We start from the raw sequence: 11613 nt of genomic DNA, 5'->3' as shown, positions 1-11613 counted from the left end.
TCCCACCAACAGTGCAGGAGGGTTCCCTTTTCTCCACACCCTCTCCAGCATTTGTTGTTTGTAGATTTTCTGATGATGCCCATTCTAACTGGTGTGAGGTGATACCTCACTGTAGGTTTGATCTGCATTTCTCTAATAGTTAGTGATGTTGAGCAGCTTTTCACGTGCCTCTTGGCCATCTGTATGTCTTCTTTGGAGAAACGTCTGTTTAGGTCTTCTGCCCATTTTTGGATTGGGTTGTTTTTTTTTGTTATTAAGCTGCATGAGTTGCTTATAAATTTTGGAGATTAATCCTATGTCAGTTGCTTCATTTGCAAATACTTTCTCCCATTCTGAGGTTGTCTTTTCGTCTTGTGTATGGTTTCCTTTGCTGTGCAAAAGCTTTTAAGTTTCATTAGGTCCCATTTGTTTATTTTTGTTTTTATTTCCTTTACTGTAGGAGGTGGGTCAAAAAGTATCTTGCTGTGATTTATGTGAAAGAGTGTCCTTCTGCTGACTTTGTTTCTTCTTCTTTCTCTAGTTCCTGTAGGTGTAAGGTTAGATTGTTTATTTGAGATTTCTCTTGTTTCTTGAGGTAGGCTTGTATAGCTATAAACTTCCCTCTTAGAACTGCTTTTGTCGCATCCCATAGGTTTTGGATCACCGTGTTTTCATTGTCATTTGTCTTTAGGTATTTTTTGATCTCCTCTTTGATTTCTTCAGTGATCTCTTGGTTATTTAGTAACGTATTGTTTAGCCTCCATGTGTTTGTGTTTTTTACGTTTTTTCCCCCTGTAATTGATTTCTAATCTCATAGCCTTGTGGTCAGAAAAGATGCTTGATATGATTTAAATTTTCTTAAATTTACTGAGGCTTGATTTGTGACCCAAGATGTGATCTGTCTTGGAGACTGTTCCATGCACACTTGAGAAGAGAGTGTAATCTGCTGTTTTTGGATAGAATGTCCTATAAATATCAAATCTGTCTGGTCTATTGTGTCATTTAAAGCTTATGTTTCCGTATTAACTTTCTGTTTGGATGATCTGTCCATTGGTGTAAGTGAGGTGTTAAAGTCCCCCACTATTATTGTGTTACTGTTGATTTCCTCTCTTATAGCTGTTAGCAGTTGCCTTAGGTATTGAGGTGCTCCTATGTTGGGTGCATATATATTTATAATTGTTATATCTTCTTCTTGGATTGATCCCTTGATCATTATGTAGTGTCCTTCCTTGTCTCTTGTAACATTCTTTATTTTAAAGTCTATTTTATCTGATATGAGTATAGCTACTCCAGCTTTCTTTTGATTTCCATTTGCATGGAATATCTTTTTCCATCCCCTCGCTTTCAGTCCGTATATCTGTCCCTAGGTCTGAGGTGGGTCTCTTGTAGACAGCATATATATGAGTCCTGTTTTTGTATCCATTCAGCAAGCCTGTGTCTTTTGGTTGGAGCATTTAATCCATTCATGTTTAAGGTAATTATCGATATGTATGTTCCTGTGACTATTTTCTTAATTGTTTTGGGTTTGTTTTCGTAGGTCCTATTCTTCTCTTGTGTTTCCCACTTAGAGAAGTTCCTTTAGCATTTGTTGTAGAGCTGGTTTGCTGGTGCTGAATTCTCTTAGCTTTTGCTTGTCTGTAAAGCTTTTGATTTCTCCATCGAATCTGAATGAAATCCTAGCTGGGTAGAGTGATCTTGGTTGTATGTTCTTCCCTTTCATCACTTTAAGTATATCATGGCTCCCTTCTGTCTTGTAGAGTTTCTGCTGAGAAATCAGCCGTTAACCTTATGGGAGTTCCCTTGTATGTTGTCATTTTACCCTTGCTGCTTTCAATTCGTTTTCTTTGTCTTTACTTTTTGCCAGTTTGATTTTTATGTGTCTTGGCGTGTTTCTCCTTGGGTTTATCCTGTAGGGACTCGCTGCACTTCCTGGACTTGGGTGGCTATTTCCTTTCCCACGTTAGGGAAGTTTTCGACTATAATCTCTTCAAATATTTTCTCGGGTCCTTTCTCTCTCTCTTCTCCTTCTGGGACCCCTATAATGCGAATGTTGTTGCGTTTAATGTTGTCCCAGAGGTCTCTTAGGCTGTCTTCATTTCTTTTCATTCTTTTTTCTTTATTCTGTTCTGCAGCAGTGAATCCCACCATTCTGTCTTGCAGGTCACTTATCCGTTCTTCTGCCTCAGTTATTCTGCTATTGATTCCTTCTAGTTTAGTTTTCATTTCAGTTACTGTATTGTTCATCTCTGTTTGTTTGTTCTTTTATTCTTCTAGGCCTTTGTTAAACATTTCTTGCATCTTCTCTATCTTTGCCTCCATTCTTTATCCGAGGTCCTGGATCATCTTCACTATCATTATTCTGAATTCTTTTTCTGGAAGGTTGCCTATCTCCACTTCATTTAGTTGTTTTTCTGGGTTTTTCTCTTGTTCCTTCGTCTGGTACATAGCCCTCTGCCTTTTCATCTTTTGTATATTTCTGTGAATGGGGTTTTTGTTCCACAGGCTGCAGGATTGTAGTTCTTGCTTCTGCTGCCTGCCCTCTGGTGGATCAGGCTATCTAAGAGGCTTGTGCAAGTTTCCTGACGGGAGGGGACTGGTGGTGGTAGAGCTGACTGTTGCTCTGGTGGGCAGAGCTCAGTAAAACTTTAATGGGCTTGTCTGCTGATGGGTGGGGCTGTCCCCTCCCTTTTGGTGTTTGGCCTAAGGCGACCCAACACTGGAGCCTACCCGGGCTGTTTGGTGGGGCTAATGGCGGACTCTGGGAGGGCTCATGCCAGGGAGTACTTCCCAGAATTTCTGCTGCCAGTGTCCCATGGTGAGCCACAGCCACCCCTGCCTGTGCAGGAGACCCTCCAACACTAGCAGGTAGGTCTGGTTCAGTCTCCTATGGGGTCCCTGCTCCTTCCCCTGGGTCCCGATGCACACACTACTTTGTGTGTACCCTCCAAGAGTGGAGTCTCTGTTTCCCCCAGTCCTGTCGAAGTCCTGCAGTCAAATCCCGCTAGCCTTCAAAGTCTGATTCTCTAGGAATTCCTCCTCCCGTTGCCGGACCCCCAGGTTTGGAAGCCTGACGTGTGGTTCAGAACCTTCACTCCAGTGGGTGGACTTCTGTGGTATAAGTGTTCTCCAGTTTGTGAGTCACCCACCCAGCAGTTATGGGATTTGATTTTATTGTGATTTCGCCCCTCCTACTGTCTCTTTGTGGCCTCTCCTTTGTATTTGGATGTGGGGTATCTTTTTTGGTGAGTTCCAGTGCCTTCCTTTCGATGGTTGTTCAGCAGTTGGTTGTGATTCCGGTGTTCTCGCAAGCGGGAGTGAGAGCACGTCCTTCTACTCCGCCATCTTGAACCAATCTCTGTGATAATTTCTAATGGTTGTTTATTCCTAACATATCATAATGAACTTAGATTTTAATTTACCCTCATCATAGAAGATGTGGATGCGTACATACAGATGTATAACCAAGATGGTGTAAATGACATGGGTGGTGTGCTGAAAACCATTGTACGGAATTCATATGACAACCAAATGTCTAGGAGAATGGACCAATGCAATATCAAAGGAACAGTCTGGGAATGAAAACCTTGTCAGTAAAAAATATAGTAAGTGTGTACGGGTTAAAGAGTATCAGTACTTAGCAATGAAACTAGATCCTGCCTGGTTACATCTGTTTTGTCTCTGAGAAGAAGTAGTTCTGAAGGAATATGTTGATTTGGTGCTATTCTGAGAAGATGAAAATGTGCAGTCAAGCTGAAAGTTTGGATATTTATGCAGATATGCCTGTTCTTATTCTCCAAAGGCTTGAGGGAGTGAACTATAGATGTAAAACCCATGTTAGGGTGCTAGGAGACTACATTATTGACACATCAGAGCATTAATTAAGCAGTCTATTGGTGATGTTAATGATATGTTTGGTCTAAATTGATATTGTTGAAGAATATGTAGCATTTGTTTAAGGATTAAATGTTTTCCTTAGGAACTCCTAAAGAACATCAGATATCCAGGGTACATTTAAAGTCAAACACTGGGAAAAAAAGAATGTTCCAGATTGTTAGAGGTGATCTTACATAAAATAAGATGTTTCACAAAGATTGTAGAAGATGAAATGGGTCCTAACTCCAAAATCAAAGCCTTATTTTGAAAGATTCGATGTGGGTATGGGTGTACGTGTTTCAAATGGTGTAATAGTTCCTCCAGTATATCAAAAGCTGCTGCTTTGCTGTGTAAAATGAATAAAGGGGGAAGAATATGTCCTTTGAAAAAAGGCGGAGGGTTGTTTTAAGTTTCCCCTGGAGAAGCGGGTGTGCAGTTCCTTTATGTAACCCAGTGGTTTTCCACTGGGGTCTCAACTGTCTTGGTGACATTTTTGGTTGTCCCAGCTGGGGTGGGAGGTGTGCTGCTGGAACCTCCAGAGAGGGGGCTGAGATGCTGAATGAATGTCCTTCAGTGCACAGGAGGCCCCCACCCCGGAGGACTGGCTGGAAGGTCAGCTGGGCTGGCTGAGGAGCCCCGATGCAGATGGGGGGCTTGGGAGGAGCTGCTGGCTGTGTGCTCACCTGCAGGAGAGGGAGAGGAGGGCTGATGGAGGTGGCAGAACAAAGTGTAACACAAAGAAGTCTTGTCTCCTCTGCATGCCCTCCAGTTCTGGTGCAGTGACCGGGGACCTGCCCCGAGAATCTGACCCTGTCACTGTTCTGCTGGAAACCTCCCCTCATGGACGTGGCCCACGCCATGTGTATGTGTCCATGTAGAGGTATACACGTATGAGTATATATATTTGCAAATTATCTACATGCTCTACTGAACTAATGCTTATTATAAAACAAATTAAAAATAAATTTAAAAGAGTGAGAGCTAAAACATTGCCAATGATGAATTATTATTGTTGAAGGTACAAAAACTTTTTTTCCTCACTAAAATTATTAATATTGTTTCAGATGCTTACTTTTTAAATGTCTTTTCAATCTCAGTGGCTTCAGGGTATACCTGCTGTCTCAGGGCACAATGTGCGGTTAGAACAGTGTCCACCGTTAACGATAATGTATGTAAATCCATATGTGAAAAAGTCTGGAGGATGATGTTCCATCTTTTTGACTGCTTCCTTGTTGGGTCTGATTAAATTGCCGTTCCTTTGACCTCACTGTGTCTGAAGAGCTCCCACCAGGAGAAGTATCAGCTCATCCCATTTTCTGTGATAGTGTCGTCATTAACAATCCATGATTTCCTTGCAAGAATCCCTTCAAATCTGATTCATATTGTGTTTAGTTAAAATGGATCATCAATCACGTCACCGGGCACACGTGAGCGGCAGCACATCGAGAGGACCAGTGGAGGGTGGTCCACCCTTCTGCACAAGAGCTCCCGGGCCTGTTTGCCACAGACCTCGTGCGGCTGCAGAGTGAGCCCATGTATCAGAAACACTTAGTTTTAAGCCAGTATAGTGGTGGGCATATCTGAATATATACACTCAGTCATATTTGCTGAATAAATGAATGAGCCAATTATAGACTTTGAGGCTGGAAAAGATTCCCTGGTCCAGTTTCATCAATTTATAAATAACTTCTAAGTAAGGAGGTTCAGACCTGGGGATGTGGTGGTCACGAAGCCTCCCAGACTGGCCCAGACAGAGCCTGAGGAGGGATACGGGGGGTTCTCTTGGTCTGGAAGTCTTCACGGGCAGAATAAACAGAGACATGAAGTGTGGGCGAACACTTGCTGGAAGTCGGGACACTGGCCCGGTTATTCTTCCAGACTCCCTTCCAGTTACTCTGGGATTGGACTCTTTATTTTCAGAAGTGATACTTTTGGGGACTTCCCTGGTGGTGCAGTGGTTAAGAATCCACCTGCCAATGCAGGGGACACGGGTTCAATCCCTGGTTGGGGAAGATCCCACATGCTGCGGAGCAACTAAGCCCGTGCGCCACAACTACTGAGCCTGTGCACTAAAGCCTGTGAGCCACAACTGCTGAGCCATGTGCCACAACTACTGAAGCCCACGTACCTAGAGCCCGTGCTCTGCAACAAGAGAAGCCATTGCAATGAGAAGCCCACGCACCCCAACGAAGCATAGCCCCTGCTCTCCACAGCTGGAGAGAAAGCACGAGTGCAGTAACGAAGACCCAACAACGCAGCCAAAAAAAAAAAAGACTATTTTTCACAAATACACGTAATCTTCTTGTGAAAATTTCTTGACTCTCTGAACCTCTCTCTGGCCTCATCAGCACCCAAAGCTGATGTTCGTGCGTCTCCAGGAAGCAGATTCCCTTTCTTGTTCCCACCCCACTTCTCTGGGTTGGCATCAAAAGCCAGTGAAATACAAAGGACTGTTGATTATCCGATGACTAATTCCTATCAACTATTCTTATAAAAATGGGATGAGGGAAGGGAATACATTTCTACATTATAAGCATCAGATTTTCTTGCTACTATTCATTATGCATCACTCTAACCTCCAGAAGAACACTTTATAAAATTCAGATTCTCATTCTAAGAACATTTCAAAATGAGTGAATGACTAGTCTTCAGCTTAGAAAATGTCAGGAAGTGAGGTTTGCTTATTCAGTTGGAATAAAATGTAAATCACTCAGAAAATATAAACTCACATGTGGGAGCTTCCTCTGCCGGCATCAATCAGTGGGCTGAATGACCCATACCATGCTCTCATCTTCATCTAGAAACCACCATTTTCATGTTAGCTTAATTGCTTTCCACTGAAGACCAAATCTAAAGCTATTTCAATGCCAAAGATTCCAGGGAGTTCTGTGTCCATTAGTGGTGGACTGAGGCGTTTGACTAACCCAGTAGAACACAAGAGAATCTGGACAAGGGGTAGGAGATAGAAAAAGAATCAGAGTGAAGAGTTAGGGGTGGAACTCTAGGAGAAGATGGATCAGAGCATCAGCCAGTTCTGGGGAGGGCTCCCTGCTTCCCAGGCAGGGGTCCTTGGAGTGTCTCTGAGGTGCCACTTGGGACCCAGTGGGCTGTGGACAAGAAGCGGTTCAATGGAGAGAGGACAGGCCTCGCAGGGACAGAGGTCCAGCTGCGAACCATCTTATCCTGGCTGGATAAGGCTCTCGGGGCCCTCAGTCCTTAGTCACCAGACGGAAGCCAGAACCAGGCTTCTCTGGAGGAAGGCGACACCCTTAGAGCTTAGAGGCAGCGCCACAGTTCACATCTGTGCCCAGGACTAAACAAGACAGGCCACCCGTGAATGGCGTGGCTTGGAACTGTGTGGATCCACTTACATGTGGGTTTTTTCCGATTAATACGTTACACTACAATCTGTGGTGGTTTGAATCAATGGACGAGGAACCACAGATACAGAGGCCCAAACGTGGGACTTGAGCGTCCGTGGATTTTGGTATCCATGGTGGGTCTTGGAACCAATCCCCCCGTGGATACCAAGGGACAGTGGTACATTCTGAGGAAAATTTAGATATTTATCCTTTGTCAGGTTTCTCTATTATCATTATGAACACAGAGTGTCGGTTTACCTCTGAACTATACAGTTAGCCATGTAGAAAAACCTCTTACCGCTGCAGTGGACTGAGCACGTACTGTGTGCCAGGCCCTATACTGGGCACTGGACGTGCAAACACAAACAAGTCAGTGTCTCCCTGCCCTCCAGAACCTTCCCTGCCTTCCCAAACTGTTACCACACCAGGTTCAACCAAAATGCTGAGATGCTGAGGTTGGCAGCGAAGAGAGGGTTTATTTGCAAGGCAGCCCTCTCCGAAGGCAAGGGGCTCGGGGGTATCTATGGGATAAGAAGTAAAGAAGGACAGCGGTCCGAAGCCTGGGAAGCATGGGGAGGGTGGAGAAGGGTGCTTGGGAAAAGGTGCGGGAATCGTAGTTCTGCGCAGGTGTAACTGGGCTACAGGCCTCTGCATGTTCAAAAGGTCACTGAGTGGACACTCGTGCAGGCCCAGTTGGAGGGTTGGTGGTCCTATCCTGTCTCAACCAGTTCAGCTCAAACTAGGCACAGCTGATTCCAGGTTCCTGGAAAACAACTCAGGCAAACATCTTATTGTTTAGGCTACGTGCTGCTTGGAGGACATGCAGATCCTAAAACGACCTGGATTAGTGAAGGCGGGTGAAATGGATCTGACTAATTACCCGTGGTTTCAGAGCGTTCCCTGTTCCCAGAACCTCTCCTGCCCTCCAGAACCTTCCCTGCTTCCAGAAGATCACCGGGGCCTCTTTCCTGTAAATTCCCAGTGCTTGTCGTATAACGGAATTTTATTTAAGTTAATTCACTTAATAACTGGAGAATTTTCCATGCCGCACACACGTTGTTGGTTTGGGAAGTCCTTATCTGGAAAGGGCTTCCCGTGTGAGAAGACCTCCATGTGTAAGTACTACATTTTTTTATTCCATAGATATTTATTTTGTTCTGTTTCCTAATTCTTGCCAGGAAATGGAAGTAGCACTTACGAAGTTGACGTTTACCTTTTGGGACCCTGAAGAAATAGATGTTTCCCATGTTTCTCATTAGCTGTGCTGACGAACACGGGCCTTACTAAAAAGTAACAGCACGCCAAAACAAACAAAAATCCCAAACCCTGCAACGGGCGGAATAAAAGAAGCGAAAGAGGGACCCGATTAGAACCTGAAGACTCTGCAGGCGGAGTGTCAGGTCCAGCTTGAAAACACACCTTGCAAAACGCTTTTGTATGAACGTGGCCCCAGGGCGGGCATCTGGAAAGGCAGGGCTCCTGCGTCCTGGCCGTCCTCCCCACCTGCTCGTCCTTCATGGCCTCTGTGATTTGTCTGGGTCCTTTGGGGCTTTGCACGGGGTAGCTGCTGGGGTGAGAGAAGAAAGCTCTTCTGTAAATCCCTAACGGAGGAGCCGTCCCTAAAAAGATATAAACGTCTCAGCTTCTGTGCTATGAATTGTTCCCTTGGCCACGAGCTACCGTTGACCTCAGTCTAGCAGTTTATAAAGTGTTCCGTGTATCAGCACTGAGTGGCTGAAAGGCGACCCATCCTCTTTAGGCGCCTGTGCTGACTGGCAGTGAGTTCAAGGGCCTGTAAGGATATTCTCGATTTCTCTGCTCTGTGCTGTCTGCATGGCTTGTGTTTGGAATTGACCTTGGGCTTCTCTGGGCTGTGTCCTAAATGAACAACTAGGAAAAACTGAAAGTGAAGTGTTTGTGGAAAGGAAACGAGAGTGAGAAGGAAGGGTTCTTGTCTAGATTTGCACACTTGGTGGTGCTGGCAGGGGTGTGAGCGCTCAGTTGTCTTGTCCTGACCGCACAGACCAACGTGTGATGTTCGGCGAGTCGTGACCTTCTGGTCCCACGGCCCAGGCTGTGAGTGGACAGCATCTGAATCTGCGGTAGATTTGTGGCCCGGAGTTGTGAGCTTCCTCTCTCTGACGGCTCTGGTTTGGCTCAGAGGCTGCCCCTGTTTCTGGTATGTGGGGCTCCAGGTCTTGGGGCAGCACCCCTGTGATAAGACCTGGCGGAGCAGCCCGGGTCCTGAGACCTGAAGACAGTGAAGCCAGAGAGGGAGGCGGGGGTCAGGGCAGACCCGGGCCTCCTGCTTTATGAGTGAAATGCCCTGGAAATGGGGCTTATCACACACTGTTTGCAGCTCTGGGGCAGGAAGGCAACATTACTCTGAGCAGAGGCTTCCTGATCTTTTGAAGCAGGCTTTTCCCATCGCTCTTGTCCTGGCCTGCCCCGTTTGTGGGCCTGGTGCTCTGAATTTTCTGACGGGTGAGGTGCAAGGTGGCATCGGCGGGCTTAGAATTCAGACTGACCATGTGTGCTCGCTGCTGGAAGCAAGGGGGACGGCAGCGTGGTCTGGGCCAGTGGGAAGGACAGCCAGCGCCCGAGGGGCTTCTCAGGCGGTGCAGCCACCACGGTTTCTTGGGTCTCTGGAGAGGACGCCTCCTCTGTAGCAAGAACGGCGGGGGCGTCAGCATCAAGTGGGCCTCTGCTGATCCTCCGCTGCCGGTCAGGGTGATTCTGTTTCTCCCGTCACTGTGAACAGCGAGGCACATTCTCTGTGGGCAGCGAGCTTAGGTGGACGCGCACGCGCGCGCGCGCGCGCGCGCACACACACACACACACACACACACACACACACACACACACACACACACACACACACACACACACACACACACACACACACACACACACACACACACACACACACACCATTCAGTGTTCCCAGGCTTGCCGAACTACCCTCGCCTGGCTCCCCGGCTTCTGCCCCAGCTTGCAGCGATGAATGTCACGTCAGGTCCCTGAGTGTCAGGACGGCGGGGCTGGGTGCGCCCTCCGTTTTGTGGAGGCCCAAACTTGATTTCTTTCCAGGCTGCTCAGTGAAGATCCAGTTCTTGGAAGTCAGTCCACACTCCCTTACAAAGCCCGATTTATAGCCCGAAACCTTGAGAGGCCGGGGGACGTGCACCCCGGCAGTGACTGGCATGGATCATTTCCCCTGGGCTGCCCCGAGGACCGGGTCTGAGCACCTGGTGGGGGCGGGGCAGACCTGACATCCCCGGTGCCAAACGGACGACGAGTGACTCGTTTCCATCAGGTCAGATCTATTCACTTCGAAAGACTTAAAAAAAATTATTATATTCTCTTTTTTTGTTGTTAGTGATTTTTCTTTTAAGAAGTGATTGTGGTAGCAGGTGGTAGGGTTTTTTTCTTTAAGCATTTTAAAATTGGAACTGTAAAGATTTGGCAACTTTGTATCAGTTCTCCAAATTTGAAAAAAATGGTTACTAGTTTGCAGGATTAAAAGAATACAAATGGCTATTTTAAGGAATGTTTATGGTTTTCAATTTCAGTTTTATTGAGATACAGCTGACATACAGTACTGTGTAAGTTTAAGGTGTACAGCGTAATGACTTGACTTACATATATTGTGAAATGATTACAGTAAGTTTAGTTAACATCCATCATATAGATAACAAGAAAAAAAGAAAAAGATGTTTTTTTCCCTGTGATGAGAACTTTTAAGGTCTACTCTCTCAGCAACTTTCAAATACACCACACAGCAGTGCTCCCCAAGGCCCCTGCGCTGAAGCAGTATTTGTGTGAAGTGTGACAGGTGAATGAATGAGCTGCTCCAGAAGCATTTGTTGAGGTATTTGTGGTAAGTATCCCAAATTGTGCAGTATAAGTGAGGCATATATGATTGACACACTGCAGATTCCCTCAGTATGTTGGAAAAAGGAAATCGAGACTAAAAGTTGTTTTTTCTCTCAGACCAGGGACCCCAGAAGGAGTTATTTAATGTCCCTATCATTAAATTATCTGTGAGTAACGGAAAAAAAGTAAGGGGTTTCACGCTACTATGAGTGACCAAATTATCCACTTTGTCTGGACCTCAGTTTCCCTGAGGTCCAGGGAAACTAGATATATGCATAGGTATACAATTTATAAACACTAGGTTTTGATGAGTAAAGGGAGTCCCCTCCCTCTGCACGTGCCTTAGTGGCAGTCGTGGGCATAGCTGGCAGCGGGCGGGCCAGCTGTGTGTCCAGGACGACCTGCATACCCACCCTGCACATCTGGGCCGGGACCTCTCCAGAGCCTCCCCTTCCCCGAGAGCCCCCATGTCTCTGCTCCTCCTCGGAGCACTTTCGGCGCAAAGCGCCCGCCTCTCGCCTCC

General features: G+C 46.1%; 1 protein-coding gene across 1 annotated transcript in view; it reads left to right on the top strand.

Moving 5' to 3' along the window:
- Nucleotides 1-8034: 8034 nt before the first annotated feature.
- The window catches only part of PTPRN2 (protein tyrosine phosphatase receptor type N2), a gene marked incomplete at both ends in the record, with an annotated part of 672304 nt that continues 668725 nt past the window's right edge, over nucleotides 8035-11613 (top strand). Inside the window, one exon of the mRNA XM_082845910.1 lies at nucleotides 8035-8329. Coding sequence (XP_082702036.1) covers nucleotides 8035-8329 — 295 coding nt within the window. The remainder of the gene's footprint in view (nucleotides 8330-11613) is intronic.

The sequence above is a fragment of the Leucopleurus acutus genome (genome assembly GCF_964270905.1).
Source record: "Leucopleurus acutus genome assembly, chromosome: 9".
NCBI classification, from domain to species: Eukaryota; Metazoa; Chordata; class Mammalia; order Artiodactyla; family Delphinidae; genus Leucopleurus; species Leucopleurus acutus.
Note: the sequence above shows the minus strand (reverse complement) of the source record. Positions and strands in the feature narration are given on the sequence as shown.